At 42.9% G+C, this 15,146-nt stretch overlaps 1 protein-coding gene across 10 annotated transcripts in view; it reads right to left on the bottom strand.

The window, feature by feature from the left end:
• Nucleotides 1-15,146, bottom strand: part of SH3PXD2A (SH3 and PX domains 2A) — a 294,236-nt gene that overhangs the window by 94,732 nt on the left and 184,358 nt on the right. For 7 of the 10 annotated variants that reach the window (XM_048505256.1, XM_048505258.1, XM_048505257.1 and 4 more), the window contains one exon: nt 631-762. In XM_048505256.1, the coding sequence (XP_048361213.1) occupies nt 631-762 (132 nt within the window). The other 3 variants (XM_048505265.1, XM_048505264.1, XM_048505263.1) reach the window with 3 other exon arrangements.

Below are 15,146 nucleotides of genomic sequence, written 5' to 3'. Positions count from 1 at the left end.
ATTTGTATCACTGTGGAACTGAACACAATAAGCCGACTGAAATGTACTCATTTTAAAAAGCCACTCAGAATTAACTGCTTCACTGAACATTTATAGTAGCTCATGATCAATTGATCTGATCAGTTAAAAGCAACACACCCACTTACTCACTTTAAAAGCCCTTTAAATCTACATAGACCCATGTCTCCCCAGGTCTTAGTGGATGAGCAAAAGGTTGAACTGCTATGCCAGGATTTAATCCCCAGAGTGAAGTTTTACAGCCCATACAATAAATCTTTCAAAAATAATGGTAAGTAATGGAAATACTGAGATCTTTTCCAGCAGACCAACTATATCATTCTAACAAACACAGAACATACATACACTCTGAACACACCCCTTCCCCCACAACCCCAAGGTTTTCCATTAATGTATATTGGATAATTAATGCATAAGCTTAAAGAGACATTCTTACAGTAGAAGGCAATATTTTGGCCAAAAGCCCAAACCAACGGGGGGGGGGGGGAATAGTCTCCACCTCCTGAAGCAGACACTATACCAGATGGAACACATAGATGTGTGAGGGAAGATGGAGAAAGAAACAGAAGACTCCAAAACTTTATATACAGTTTGAAAAGAAAAAAGACTTACCACTTTCATTCTTCTCTATTACATCCACAATCTCTCCAGCCTGCAGGCTAATCTCAGAGTTCTCCTGTTTCTCATAGTTAGACACTACCACATACTGCTCCAGGATCATGGGTTCAGAGCTAGCGTCAGCACCTGGGGAAGGGAAAAAGCAAGCTGTGAGCCAGCTTCCAGCCATGGCTCCTCGAGAGCAACCTCTGTCCATCTGACTCACGATAGGCCAATTTGTCACCAATACCAAGCCAATCAGAACACAACAACCTTGGCTCGCGGCATATCCCCAAATGACTGGCCATATAGAAGTAGCTTCCTCTGGCCCACAGCTCAGCAGCGCAGAGGAACATTGGAGAGAAAGAGGGGGGAAAAAAACTACACACAGCAGTATATTGTCAATTAAAACTCAAAGTTGCAGGATGGAGATTGAAAGCAAAACCTCGTCCCAACATCGTTTCCACACCATCCTTGCTCCCATTCAGAGTGAAAAATCCATTCCAGTCACACAACGTCTGTTTTAAAAAAGGGGAAAAATGATTTCCAGGGCTGCCTCAGTAAATGTGAAAGTCCACAATTTCTCCCCCTTATGGGCTGCGCTCCTACTTTGCTCTTACAGGCTCGAGCAGAGAGTCAAAAGGGGGCTGTGGACGCCAATCATATTTGCCTCACGCTGCAGCCCTTAAATAGAAAACACATGAGCAGTGTTGAATAAAAGGAGGTGGGGGTGGAGGAAGGGGAAGGAAGGGAGGGCACAAAAGACTGTTTACTTGAAACAGAAGAAGAAACTTTACAGCACCAGATTCCTCCTTACAGTTCTTCTGCTCTCCTCCTCACCCTTCCTAAACAAGACTCTCCCAAATATTCCTCATTAAAGCAAAGCATACAACACATAAAACACTCTGCTTTTGTCAGGCAGCTGTAAACAAAAAATAAAACCCCATTCCTGAGATAGAAAAACTCACTTCACTATTAATGTTCTCCAAATCACCACAAAATGCTTCAACCACTTTTTCCTCCCCTGTGTGACACCCCATGGTTTTCCTCAGAACCCCAGGTTCCTTGTTTCCCCCCTTCCATATGTTCTGGTTCTTTTCTTAATGTTGATCATATGCTTATAGCCACAGACTCCAAAGGTATGTTTTACCACCAGGCTGAAGGGTCAGTTAATTTCCTAGCAGCAGCAGAAGCCCTTTGCTCAGTCACCCAGAACATAAACAATGGCCCACCCACAGGAAGATGTACCCCATGGTGCCTGCAACCAGAAGCCTACTACAAAAATATTTTCAAGCCAGTATCTTTCTCTTCACTCAGAACTCACCCTCTCTCTTATGAGTGAAAAACTGGAAACCTCAAGGAAACTGACAGTTGTTTTAATAGATATTTACAAGAGTATTAGTTAAATTTGCAAAATTCAAAAGCAGCAAGAACTAGTCTTGACAACATCAAAATAGACAATTCTTTCCTAAAGCAGGTAACATCTTTCTGACCAGGTGGATGACCTTCTGGTTCTCCAAGGCCATTGGCAGCCAGTGGATTTGTATGACCATATCACCATCTTCAATCAATAGTGGTAAAATCCTCCCAATCACATCTATTCAGACATTCAAGATATAAGTGAAAAAGTTCACTCCAAGGTCATATCTACAGTATTCAGGCTCCTTTATCTGTATCATATTAAATCTATATAGTACTATTTTGCACCCTGTCTTCCTCAAGACATGGAGACCCAGGCAATTTTAATGAGATAAGTGTTCAGTCAGTAACACTTGGACAGGGAACATGAAGATCATTAAGTCTTTCCAGCACTATAAGTGCAGGCTACAATCAAACATCCTCCATCACAGTGCAAACATCAGTGTGCTCCTATAGTGATGGACCTCATATTGTTTCATGCAGTGTGTCTTGTTAAAGCAGCGGTTCTCAACCTGTGGGCCGCGACCCCTTTGGGGGTTGAATGACCCTTTCACAGGGATCGCCTAAGACTCTCTGCATCAGTGTTCTCCATCTATAAAATGGATAAATGTCAGGGTTTGGGGGGGGGGGTCACCACAACATGAGGAACTGTATTAAAGGGCCGTGGCATTAGGAAGGTTGAGACCCACTGTGTTAAAGGCTCTCAAATAGCCCATTATGAAAGACCAGAGATTCTAGGGAGCTGCTACCAGTCATATTAGACAGTGTTATAAAAGGTGGCCCAATGGCCTGATATGGGGAAAAACACTTCATATGTTCAAATGGAGGAATTATCTTTCGAATATGCACACTGTATCATAACAGCCACAGATTGCATATTATGTACCTCTAGAGAACCACAGAACAAGAAATCTAAATCATCCCTATAATTACCAAAAGCTTTCAGATTACACGTCTTCATCATTAATGTCAGAAGCCACATAAAAAGTACAATAAGAGTTCACACAAATGAAAAAGGAATGATTCGCCAGTTTATTTAAAACTGGAGGAGCACACTGAAAATTGCTCATTGGCAGTTAACAGTTCCAACATCCACACAACACTTAAGTGTGACATCACTAGCACTGGCCTGACTACATCTTCTCTTTCCCTTAAGGCATCAAGTTTAGATCCTTCCATTTTGCTGAGAGTGGAATGCTGATTTTTCCCTGCCCTGTTAATGCATTTTAATTTGGAATATTTTATAAGTATTATGTTCTGCTCTGGGGATTCTTTGCATGCAAAAAAGTGGATATTACACAAATATTGATAAAAAGAGTTCAGCATGTAGACCAGGGGTCTGCAACCTGCGGCTCTCCAGATGTTCATGAACTACAATTCCCATCAGCCCCTGCCAGCATGGTCAATTGGCCATGCTGACAGGGGCTGAAGGGAATTGTAGTTCATGAACATCTGGAGAGCCACAGGTTGCAGACCCCTGATGTAGGCACTCACCATGTGGCTGCATTCAAACACCACTGATCTGGAAAAGCATCACAAAGAATAACATGACTCCTGCTCCAAAAGAGCAAACAAAACCACTGATAGAGTACCTTCCGGTAAAAAAAGTAAAGGTAGTTCCCTGTGTAAGCACCGGGTCATTACATGGGGTGACATCATATCACAACTTTTACTAGGCAGACTATGTTAATGGGGTGAGTTGCCAATGCCTTCCCCCGTCATCTACTCTTTACCCCTAGCAAGCTGGGGACTCATTTAACTGACCTCATAAGGATAGAAGGCTGAGTCAACCTTGAGCCGAATACTTGAAACTGATTTCTGCCAGGATCAAACTCAGGTTATGAGCAGAGCTTGGACTGCAGTACTGCGGCTTACCACTTTGCACAACAGGGCTCCTAGAGTACCTTTCCCTATTAAAAAAGTGAGAGTTCTAAACTAGGAATGGGATGTGTGTGTGTGTGTGTGTGTGTGCGCGCGCATACTAAAAGAAAAGAGAGGGAGTATAAAAGCAGCTCCCAGAAATTCATCTAGTGACTTTTGCCTAGGAGCCCATATGGCTTTTCAAAAAGTTGTGGAGGCAATACACAGCAGGGAACAGGATCAGGCACAAATGAGGGACAAGACTCATCCAGTGGTTAAGAGACAGGCGCTGCCCCATGGAGTTCCAGCAGTTACATGACAAGTCTGATTAGCCATTTTGTTCCCTGCTTCTGCTTTTCTGCCTTTCTTCACAAAGCTCAAAATGGCAATTAGCTATTGTGCTAGCTTCTTTGGTGGATGGATGTATTTGCGGATGGAAGCAATTGTCTGCCTGGTTTTGCCAAGCCCTCCTCCAATTACTGATAGCCTGCCAAGGATTGCCCCCCCTCCCCCAAGTTGTCATGCACAGGGAATTGAGAGAGTGTGCCTTATATCAAGCTAAGCCCTAGAAGACAAGAATTGCAAATCCCATACTCTTTCTACTGTTCAAGGCCAAAGAAACATTGAGAAGTCCTTCCTTTCCCCCAGCCCTGTCCCATTATGTTCTCAGTGACTTGCAGAGATCCCCAAATTTACAGGTGGGTCCCCTGTCCAGGGCAAGGGATATCATAGAACACCACAGGCAATCAAATCTGCCAAAACCTGGGTTTGTGAATTAACACTTGGTAAAACACTCACCCTAGATTAAATTACTGCAGGCCATTTCCATGTGCTGGAGTTATACCTCTCAGCACTTCTTTATTTTTAGCAAATAGTCAGTATGCCGTTTCAGTCCTGAGCAGTGGCAACTTGCTAAATTTGGAACTTCTAAGGATAGCGAAAGTCTCCCTATGAAACTCTTGTTCACATAACAGCACAAACTCTGGGCTTGGTCTCATGTGCACAACTGACCCACAATGGAATGGACTCAAAGCCTGCCCAAGACTTTTTGTCTAATGAATATCTGTGTTACAACTTTCCACATGTAGAGGATGTTTTGACGTGGGGACGCATCTACCCTTTAATCTTTCAATCACACTCATAATTCTGGTAAAAGGGAATGGAAAAATATACAACTCTTCCTTGCTTTTTCAAGACATTCTTATGGATGGAGCAGAGGACGTGAGAAGACTGTGTTAACTGGCTGGCAACAGCTCTGCAGAACCTGGGCGAGTTTATTTTCTGCTACAGGCATTCAAAGCCTGGCTGTGCTCAGAGGCACAAACCAAGGGACTCTTGGCCTTCAACTCTTAACCTTAAGGTTGCAGTCAAAAGCTGAGAGGCCTGTTCTGTATCCAAAAGTCTCCGCCTTTTTCTGTTTATTTCTTTTGTCCCTATTGGGGAGAAGAATGAGATATAGATAAAATAAATACATTTCCAATCTATCCCAATTATGAATGGAAAAGCTATAGTTATTTTGGAAAACTTCAAGCTGTGGTCTTGAACAGATATCTATTCTGCCCTTAGCCTACAAAAAGTGCACCACTGGTTGTGGAGCATGACTGGTGGCAGGAGCAGAGGTGGGAAGAGTCGGTCAGATGTGACTCAGTCTCTTGGTAGCCAAAGTTCTTCATTGACCCAACAAATCGTTCTTATGCTATGCATGAAGAAGAGGGTGATAAGGTCAAAAACCACATTGTGCCAAGGAGTTCTATATATGATGCAGACTGAATCCAGTATCAACGTTCCACATTCAAAAAGAAAGCCAAGAGTTTAAAATGAGTTACCTATCAAATCCAAACATTTGTTGCCAATCTCAAGTTTAACATTTCGTCTGTTCTTAAGAAACAGTTTCTCAGAATTGCAGCATCATTTATCCAACATGTGAGCTATTTCCAGCAGTGATGATCCCCATCATATCAAAGGGCAGAAAATATTCCTCCTTCTTGCTGAATTGGTGCTGGCACAGTTACACTATTTTGTAAGAACTTTCTCCAAGAGTGGTCTAATTGGTTCCATCTCTCAAGAGACTTTATTTATAGAACGGCAAGCATTTGAAGAGATTTCTTTCACCATCATCCAAATACTTAGTTAACTAACATTAACGGGTTCCTTCCGATAATTAATGGATACTCAAGAGACATATACACTGCCACTGTGTGCATAAGATGCATGGGGGTGCATGGAGATGTGTACATGTATGTGCAGGAATGTAACCACTCACATTTGTACATACAGTAGCAAGGACTATGTAACATTTTTATTTTGTCTTCCACTGAACTGAAGGGTCTCCTTTTTTCCTTTTTAATCTCACTAGGTAGAACAAAAGGTAGGTGGCCCCACAACCTTGAGCAAACTTAGTGGACAAGTGGGAATTCAATCCAAAGTACCTTCAGAAATCAGATAATTTCACAGCTACACCACATCAGCTCTCCCAAGCCATTTCTGAAAGACAAGCAGGCTCAAACATGCATAAAAGCCATGTTCTCCAAATGCCAGGAATTCAGTTCAATTCCTTGGGTGGAATAGGAAAATAATGGCTGTGCCCAGAGCCATCATTCAGCAACATAATGCACCAAGTTTAATCACAGAAATGTAGATAGGTTGAGAGATGGATCTTGGGTTCAAATTGTACTACAGTTCTCCTTTTTAATAAGATCATTTATTCATATAATAGAGAATGAAGATACCTAGGGTACCGTATGTATACTCATGTATAAGTCGACCTGCACATAAGTCGAGGCACCTAATTTTACCACAAAAAACTGGGAAAACTTACTGACTCGCATATAAATCGAGGGTGGGAAATGCAGCAGCTACTGGTAAATTTCAAAAATAAAAATAGATACCAATAAAATTACATTAATTGAGGCATCAGTAGGTTAAATATTTTTGAATATTTATTTCAAAGAAAAACAGTAAACTGGCTCTGTAAGTGGAAAAGAGGGTCAACAAAAACAATATGGTCTCAGCAATAACTTTAAAAGTACAAAAACTTCAGCTCAATCACCAATCAAGCTAAAACACAAGAGTTAAAATCCTTCAAAACTGGATTTTTGGTCAGGGAAGGAATGTTTATGTTAGCAGTGCCAACATTTCAGAGTATCTTTAGGAGACCCTCCTGATGATACCACCGAGGTTTGGTGAAGTTTGGTTCAGGGGGTCCAAAGTTATGGACCCTCAAAATGTAGCCCCATCTACTATTAGCTCCCATTGGAAACAATGGGGGATGGGGGCACCCCCTTTGGGGGTCCATAACTTTGAACCCCTTGAACCAAACTTGGGTGATATCATCAGGAGAGTCTCTTGAAAAATACCTGAAATTTTGGTGCTGCTAGCCTAAAAACTGTGACCCCTGGCGGCTGACAAAGTAAAAACCCTAAAATATTTTTTAAAATACACCTGACTTGCGTATAAGTCGAGGGGGGCTTTTTCAGCACAAACAATGTGCTGAAAAATTCGACTTATATGCGAATATATACGGTACTCAGAGAACAGCTCCTTTCCTATTTGGTATCACTTTCTAGTAGGAAAACATACAAATATAATGCATATATTTTATCAGAATGACTCTTATCAGTAATTGGAGGGGGCGATACAAACGTGCTGGCTTATTTAGAAAGCAATGCTATTACACTAAATAAGTTTAATTTACCATCTCTGATCCTTTATTGGCGAGAATTGCTTTGGATCATCTTCACAGCCAAGCCAAGAAACACTGCCCTCATTATCAGAGATCCTCATTCCTACTTATATCTTATTAAGAGAGTTTTGACTCCTGAAAGCTTATAGAAAAACTAAAGACACACAGATAGCTAGAGCATCTGGAAGAGTGGAGATTGCAGGGAATTAGCACTCCAGGGCCAACAGGTATTAAAAGCTTTAAGAGCACAAAGTAAATGTTCTAATTGCCACAGGCTAAAAAGATCACATGAAATCATAATGGAATGGCAAAAAGCCAACTCAACACACCAAAGGAACATGGTAACCTTTATAAATGAACAAATATGTCATATAAAAACAAAGTCTCCCTGTGCTAAAAGTAGACTAGGCATTGTAGAAGACGCCATTCCTGCAGAAAAAATTGGTGCTAGAACAGCAACAGATAGAGGAAATGTATTTATTTTTTTCATATTATTTGTCTCACTGGGACTTGAATGATTATAGAGTGAGCCAGCAGAATGGAATATTCAATAAACAGTGTAACAGAATTAGGATTGTAGAAATCTAGAACCAACAAGAAATCTTAAAAAACAGAACTGAAGTAAAGTATTAATATGACACATTACACAATGCAAAAATTACAGAATAAAATCCTACTGACAGAAAGCTATGCACAATAATATAGACCGCAGTCTCTAATCATTTACCCAAGTAACTTTGTAAACTGTTTTGTACAGTGCAGCTTTATTACCTGTGTGGAAAAACACTCTTGAATAATTTAGTTTTGCACAGTTCACAGAAAAAGTGGGAACTTTCATGACTGCCTCAGGTCGCCATGGGGGCAACCATGGAGAAAGTGCATCTATGAGCAGTTGTTTGTTTCGCCCATTTGCAGGGCAGCACCTGTAGAAGACCTTACTCAGGTGAGCAAAGCTGTCATGGCAGAGCATTCCAGGAGAGGTGATCTCGCAGATATAAGGGACCAAGACTGTAACTAATAGGCAGTCAGCTCAATGATTGCAAAATGGGAGTAATATGCATGGTTTCCTTAGCTCCCAGAAGAATTACCAACCTCCAGGTGGTAGCCAGAGACCTCTTGCTATTACAACTGATCTCCAGGTAACAGAGATTCATTCACCTGGAGAAAATGGTCATTTCAGAAGGTGGACTGTATGGTATAAAACCCAATTAAAGTATCTCCGTCCCTAAACCCCACCCTCACCAGGCCTTACTCTGCAAATATCCAGGCATTTCCCCACCCAGAGCTGGAAAACCTATAGCTACTGATAATAGTAAAGCTGTGGCATTCTCTTAATAACTGGAGTTTCTGAGTTGATTTTAGGGGGAAGACCACGACAGCAGTCTAGTCTCAATGTTACTTTGGTATGGATTCAGGTGGTTAAATCTGCTGGTGGTTAAATCTGCTGTATCAAGGCAAGGGGCATTTTATGGGCTAGGTTAAATTGGGGAAAAAACTTTTTTTCCAGCTGCATTAACGCGCGCGCGTGTGTGTGTAATTGGATCCAGTATAACCCCAAGGCTTTCAAGTGAATCAGCAAGGATCAGCTGAACTTCACCAAAAATGAGGAGAACAATGTTCTCCAATATCTAAATCTTCCCAACAAGCATTACAGCTGTCTTTTCAGGGTTTAGTTTCAATTTGTTCACTTTCATTCAGTGAACCACAGCAACCAGACAGTTGGGGAGCTCTACTGCATCACCAGGAGATTTGGAGAAAGATACATAGAGCTGAGTATTGTCAACATATTGACATGCCTCCAAACTGTAAATGATTTGCCCTAAGGGCTTTAAATAGCAATTCAAAATCATGGGGGATAGAACTGCATGCTGCAGAACCCCACAGGATAGACCCACTGAGGATAACTGGCTTCCAATAGTAATCCTTTGAGTCTGATCTGTGAGAAATTATTTGAATCAGTTCAACACTCGTCCCCTGATACCTACTTCTGTCTCCATTAGCCTCAACAAGATAGAATGATCTCCTACATCAAAGGCTGCAGATAAGTCCAATAACAGCAACAAAGAGGAGTTGTTAGTTAAAGATCCCTTCCAATTAATGTTTATATTGCCTTTCCTCCGAGGAGCTTTGACTAGTTTGGTTCTCCCTCCATTTTATCCTCACAATAACCATACAAGGTAAGTCAGGCTACAACAGAGCATATATGCTTGCCTCAAGGTCATCTACTGAGTTTCATGGCAAAATGAGGAATGAAAGAGGTACTTCCCAGTTCTAGGCCAATACTCTAACAACTTCACTATACCGATTTTCTAGTTTCTAAGTTTGCAATCTGTGTGTACCTTTTGTTATGAACTGTGACATTCTTTCCCAAAGAGCCTCGTATCTTTTTTCCACCAACTCATTTATGACATTTAGCCAATTCTATTTCAGATCTGGAATTTTTACATGAAGATTTACCCTCTATGCAGTTAGAAAAATCAGGGCTTTAAATACTTGGCTAAAACCAAACACAATATATACCAGTTCACTTGTCCTATTGATACTTTGACACATTCTTGCTCACACAGTATCTGGCTTCATCTTTTTTTAACAAGAGATTTTCAAAGAACCATCCAATAAAGTCCTTGTCGAAACATATATCACAGCTTCTCCCTTGACTGCTAAGCTATCCTCCCTATACGTACACATACACACTTTAAATCCCTTTATATTTGCTGGATTCAAACAAGTCATCCAGCCAGCCAAGAAAAAGTTGAGACAGAGGAAAGGGTGAAGTCAGATTCCATTCCCCAACTACCTCCATTTCTTGGAAAATTGGCTCACACTCTACAGAGCCCAATCAACTAGGTTACAGGTAGAAAAAGTTAAGGCGATGGTATTCAGCACACAGATGTGTGAAACCACTTGGAGAGAATCCAAGTAGCTGCCAGACAGAGTTCTCCAACAGTTGGAGAGCGCCTAAGTACTTTGGCATTTGACCCATTTCAACTTGCTGCAACAAATGTGGATTCGTTTTGCTTCCAAGAGAGAGGTGGGAAGAGAAGAGGGAAAGATATACATCTTTTAAGGAAGAAGGAATGAAGATCATTTGTGAAAAGTGGCCATTTGGTTTAGAGAGGTTTAAAAGCAAACTACTTTACATGAGGCTGGGATGTGCACTAGCTCAGTACCTATGCTTTCCCCAAATTGCCATATTAAAATAATGTGGGTGTGAGGGATGGAGAGGTGTTTAATTCCACCCATCAATTTTCCCCTGCAAGTGACCCTCTCTTAGAAGATTCCTCCTGGTCAGGATTATAGGTGGCCTAGAGTTTTTTCCTAGGACAATTTGTGGATAGGGGGAAAGGCTAAGACTGTTCCCCACCTACTTGAAATAACTTTCTTTCCATTAGTGTTAAGAGGGAAACATGTAACTCTATGCTCAGTTGAGACTCAGCATGTGTATAAAGTGCAAATGGAGCAATCATTACTGCTTCAAGTGTTACTATTTCCTGCTAGTATCCCAACAAGTACATATGGAAGCAGCAAGGAAAAGTGCATAGGTAGTTTGATGAAGTCCAAGCTTCAGAGTAGAGGCACTTCATCAACAGTTGTCCTTTGCCTTCCACAGAATACCATATATAAACATGTAAAACTACTACACAGCTAAGTCAGTGGTCCAACTTGCTACTTCAGTTCTGTCTTCTCAGACTGGCAGTACCCATCCAGGGTCTCAGAAGATCTTTCTCATCACCTACTATACAATTAATTTCAGGGCATAGCCAGTGAGGTTTACAATCAAGAGCCTCTTGGAATGCTTGTGCATTCACCAAAACTACTACTCAAATAACCAAGAGGGAAGAGGAGAGACACTGGGGAAAGGTTGACTGTATACATTTTATCACCATACTTAACCTCCTGTATGACTAAGCAACAGTTTTCATTGAAGGGGGAAAGGGGAGGTTTTCAAGGAGCTAATTTTAGCATGACAACAATAAACAGCAGCACAAATATAGACAGACAATTAAAAAACCAAATGACTTGGCTTCTACCAAATGCTTTGCATGCAACAGGTCCCTCTTTTCAGAGTTTAGTGCATTGGACTTTTGTTGAGGTCCCAGCACCAAGTAGTTTGTCAGCTTGGTAAACCTGGCCAAGCTTGTAGTGGGTACGAAGTATCTCGCCAGTTCTGCACAGGTACAAATCTCCTACTCCTCTTTAGTTTCTCACATCTCACAATAGTTCCCATGAACAAAAGAGATCAGATGGGCTGCAAAATTTGCTTTCTATTAAGCATCAAAAAGTATAATTTAATATCTGAAAGAGCTTTGAATTCTCTACACCCAAAAGACCACCTTATGAACCACATCTGGCCTCCAGTATAAGGCATATAAAATCTAAGGTCAAATCTTTGTCTCTGGTTTTTCAGACAGCTTCTGCACCCTATCCTCTTTCCCTGCTTTCCCTAGCAGACTAGCTGCCAGGCCTGCAAACATGCTCCTTGGAGCTTAAGCAAGGAGTAATTTGCTTCTTCCAGGAACAAGGACTCCTGGGACTACTTGGCCTTCTTATCATAACTATTCTGATTCATAAAAAATGATTGCTCAGGGGTAGGCTCTAGTATAAACTGTAAATCCCTGGGATGCGCACAGGGCCAGAAAACATTCAAGGACAGAAGAAGCAATTAACAGCATTGTTGGCGGGGTGTGTAAGGAATTCCATAGAAGCAGAAATAAAAGGCTTTTGGGAGTAAAAGTCCATTTATTAAGACATCTTAGAAAGCTCAAGTACACGCAGTGGCAGGAATGGCACTTCCCGCCAGAAGCACAGGTTATAACACCATTCACCCCATCCCCCCCTTCCTGCTTGCTTCCCATGGGGCAGGTCTTCATCTCAGCGCAAAGATAAAGTCTCATGATGCATCTATTATCGCCCGGGCTGTGGGAATGCACTCAGGTTACTTCACCATCAACACCATTGAATCCTTTGCTCTGCCTCCTAAAGAAGACCCCTTCCCCCAGGTTTATCTTGGAGCTGGCGGTGGAAAGCAGAAATGGGAATTAAGGGGGCTTCAATATTTTCGGAATAAACCCATTGATTATACCCAGAATATCCCACCCAAGAGACTAAATATTGCAAAGCGTTTCGCGATTCGCGAAGTCAGGATAAGCGTCAATTTAAGTAGTGCTTGTGGCCATCAATAGTCGGTGGGGGCCTCTCAGCCGAGATTAGATGCCAGGCTATGTCGAGGCGGGAGGAGCCTCCTTGAGCAAGCTGGAATGGAAGACAGGATGGATGTTACTAAGAGAGTTAGGCAAATCTAAGCGGGCAGTGACATCATTAATCACTAGTAATCTGAAAAGGTCCCACAAATCTCTTGCCAAGTTTGGAATATTTATACGCGTCTCTGAGATTTTTTGTAGATAAATACACCCAGGAGCCCTGCATAAGAGGAAAATCCGGCCCGGTGTTTATCCGCTGCAGTTTTGGGAGTCCTTTGCTTGTTGTAAAGGCCCGGTCTGGACCGACTTCCATCCCTCGACTAGGGATGAAATCCATTGTTGTTGAAATTCTGGGGGGTCAAAGCTGCTGCGGGTAGTTGTGGCAGCGGCGGGGAAGGGCGACCAGACCTGAATTTTCAAAGGGGTTTTCTTTGTACTACTATAGGCCGCGTGTTGTGGCGTGCTCCGCCGCCCGGAGTCGCTTCGCCTGGTGTCTTGGTGGTAGTTGGTGTAACAAGCGTAAATACTGCTCTAGGGTTCCTGTTCGTTCTCTCGATACCGTCACTTTGAGGCATTAGTAGAAGTACGGCGGCGGCGACCCCCAACAACCCCAAAAGCGGCTTTCCAGAACTTTGAGATGAATTGGGGGCGCTGATCGGGAGACCACCTTAGCAGGAGGAATGGAGGCGGTAAACATATGTTGAATAAACAGCGTGCCAACTTAGGAGGCGGAGGAGGATGGAAGGCACATGGAATAAAAATGGGCTTGTTCAGCAGAATAAGTCTACCACCACCCATAAACCGTGTTGCCATGACTTTTCGGGCAAATCTGTAATAAAAAATCCATGGAGATGACTTCCCAAGAGGCGGGGAGGAGCTACCGGAGAAGGTTTCAATAGTCCATGGGGCTTTCCGGGATGGTTTTGGCTTCACCCACAAACCGAGCGGCCTTTAATGTATGCCTCAATGTCTTTGCGCGTTCGCGGCGCCACAGAACTGCGGCGGGCTAATGCAGAGTTTTCAAAAGAAACCAAAATGTCCAGCCGAGCGGGCATCGTGGCAAGCTTCAGAACCTGCTGGAGGCGATACCAACATTCCCCCTCCGCCAAACTCCATTCTCCAAAGCGCCGGTGGGGAGTCTCCTTCGACTGGCTGGAAGCTCGTGCAGCCCGCCTCCTCCAGTTCCCGCGGGAAAGGAGGCGAGACTGGGAATGGGGGGTGGAGGAGAAGTGGACGTTTGAGATCGGGTGACAGCCAGCCCCAACTGGGAGGAAGAACAGTCGCGTGGAATGTCTCAAATGTAAAAGGCAGCTCCACCCCCCTCGGGTGGCGGCCAGCGTCAACCAGTTTGTTGGTTTCCCAGGGAAAAATGGACTGTAAAGAAAGCGAAGAAATGCGACCGCCGAAGTTGTTTTGCGGACATCTTGAGGGTGGAAAGAGCTGCCAGGTTTTTATGATCCGATAAACTTGAAGGGGTGCCCAGCCCCTCCAGCCAGTGGCCAAGTGGAAGTGCTACTTTGATGGCCTTGATCTCTTTGTCTCCCACAGTCCAGTTGAGTTAGGCACCAGAATTTTTTTAGACAAATAAGCACCGGAACCAGCCTACCATCTTTATTTTTCTGCAACAGGGCTGCCCCAGAGTGCTTTGTCGAAGGCATCCACGTGAACCACAAGCGGAGATCTGGGTCAGGGTGCTTTAGGATAGGTTAGGTGAGTAAGCGCTGAATTTTAATAGTTGAAAGGCTGTTTGACATTCCTCAGACCAGGAAAGGGGGGGGCCGGGCTTGGCGGACAGTGGATCTTTACCCTTGAGTGCGTGGGGTCTGTGAGAGGAGAGTCAGTTCAGCGGGTGGGGTATAAAGTCCGCGATAGAAATTAGCAAAACCAAGAAGCGACTGGAGTTCTTTCGCGGTTGGTGGGGGCAGGCCATTGGAGGAGGACTGCGTCAATTTTAACAGGATCCATTTTAAGCCCTCGGTGAGATCCGGTAACCAAATAATAGTCCAATGGAGGTCTGATGAAAACAGCATTTGGAGAGTTTGGCAAAGAGAGAGTTGTCAAGCAAGCGTTTCAATACCTCTCGAACCAATATTTCATGCTCTTCTATGGTTTGTGAGTAAATTAAAACGTCATCTAAGTATACAACAACTCCTTGTACAGTAAATCATGGAGAACCGTTGATAAGGGCCATAAAAGCTCCGGGGGGCCCCACTTGCTTGAATGGCATTATTAAATATTCAAACTGTCAAACTTTGTGTTAAGCGCGCAGTCAGGTGTTCATAGCCTTCAGCAATTCTGACTCTGTAGTAAGCTTCTCTCAAGTCCAATTTAGTAAAAATCGTCCTTTGCGGAGTGCATCTAAAGGTCCT

Source organism: Sphaerodactylus townsendi, linkage group LG08 (genome assembly GCF_021028975.2).
Source record: "Sphaerodactylus townsendi isolate TG3544 linkage group LG08, MPM_Stown_v2.3, whole genome shotgun sequence".
Taxonomy (NCBI): domain Eukaryota; kingdom Metazoa; phylum Chordata; class Lepidosauria; order Squamata; family Sphaerodactylidae; genus Sphaerodactylus; species Sphaerodactylus townsendi.
Note: the sequence above shows the minus strand (reverse complement) of the source record. Positions and strands in the feature narration are given on the sequence as shown.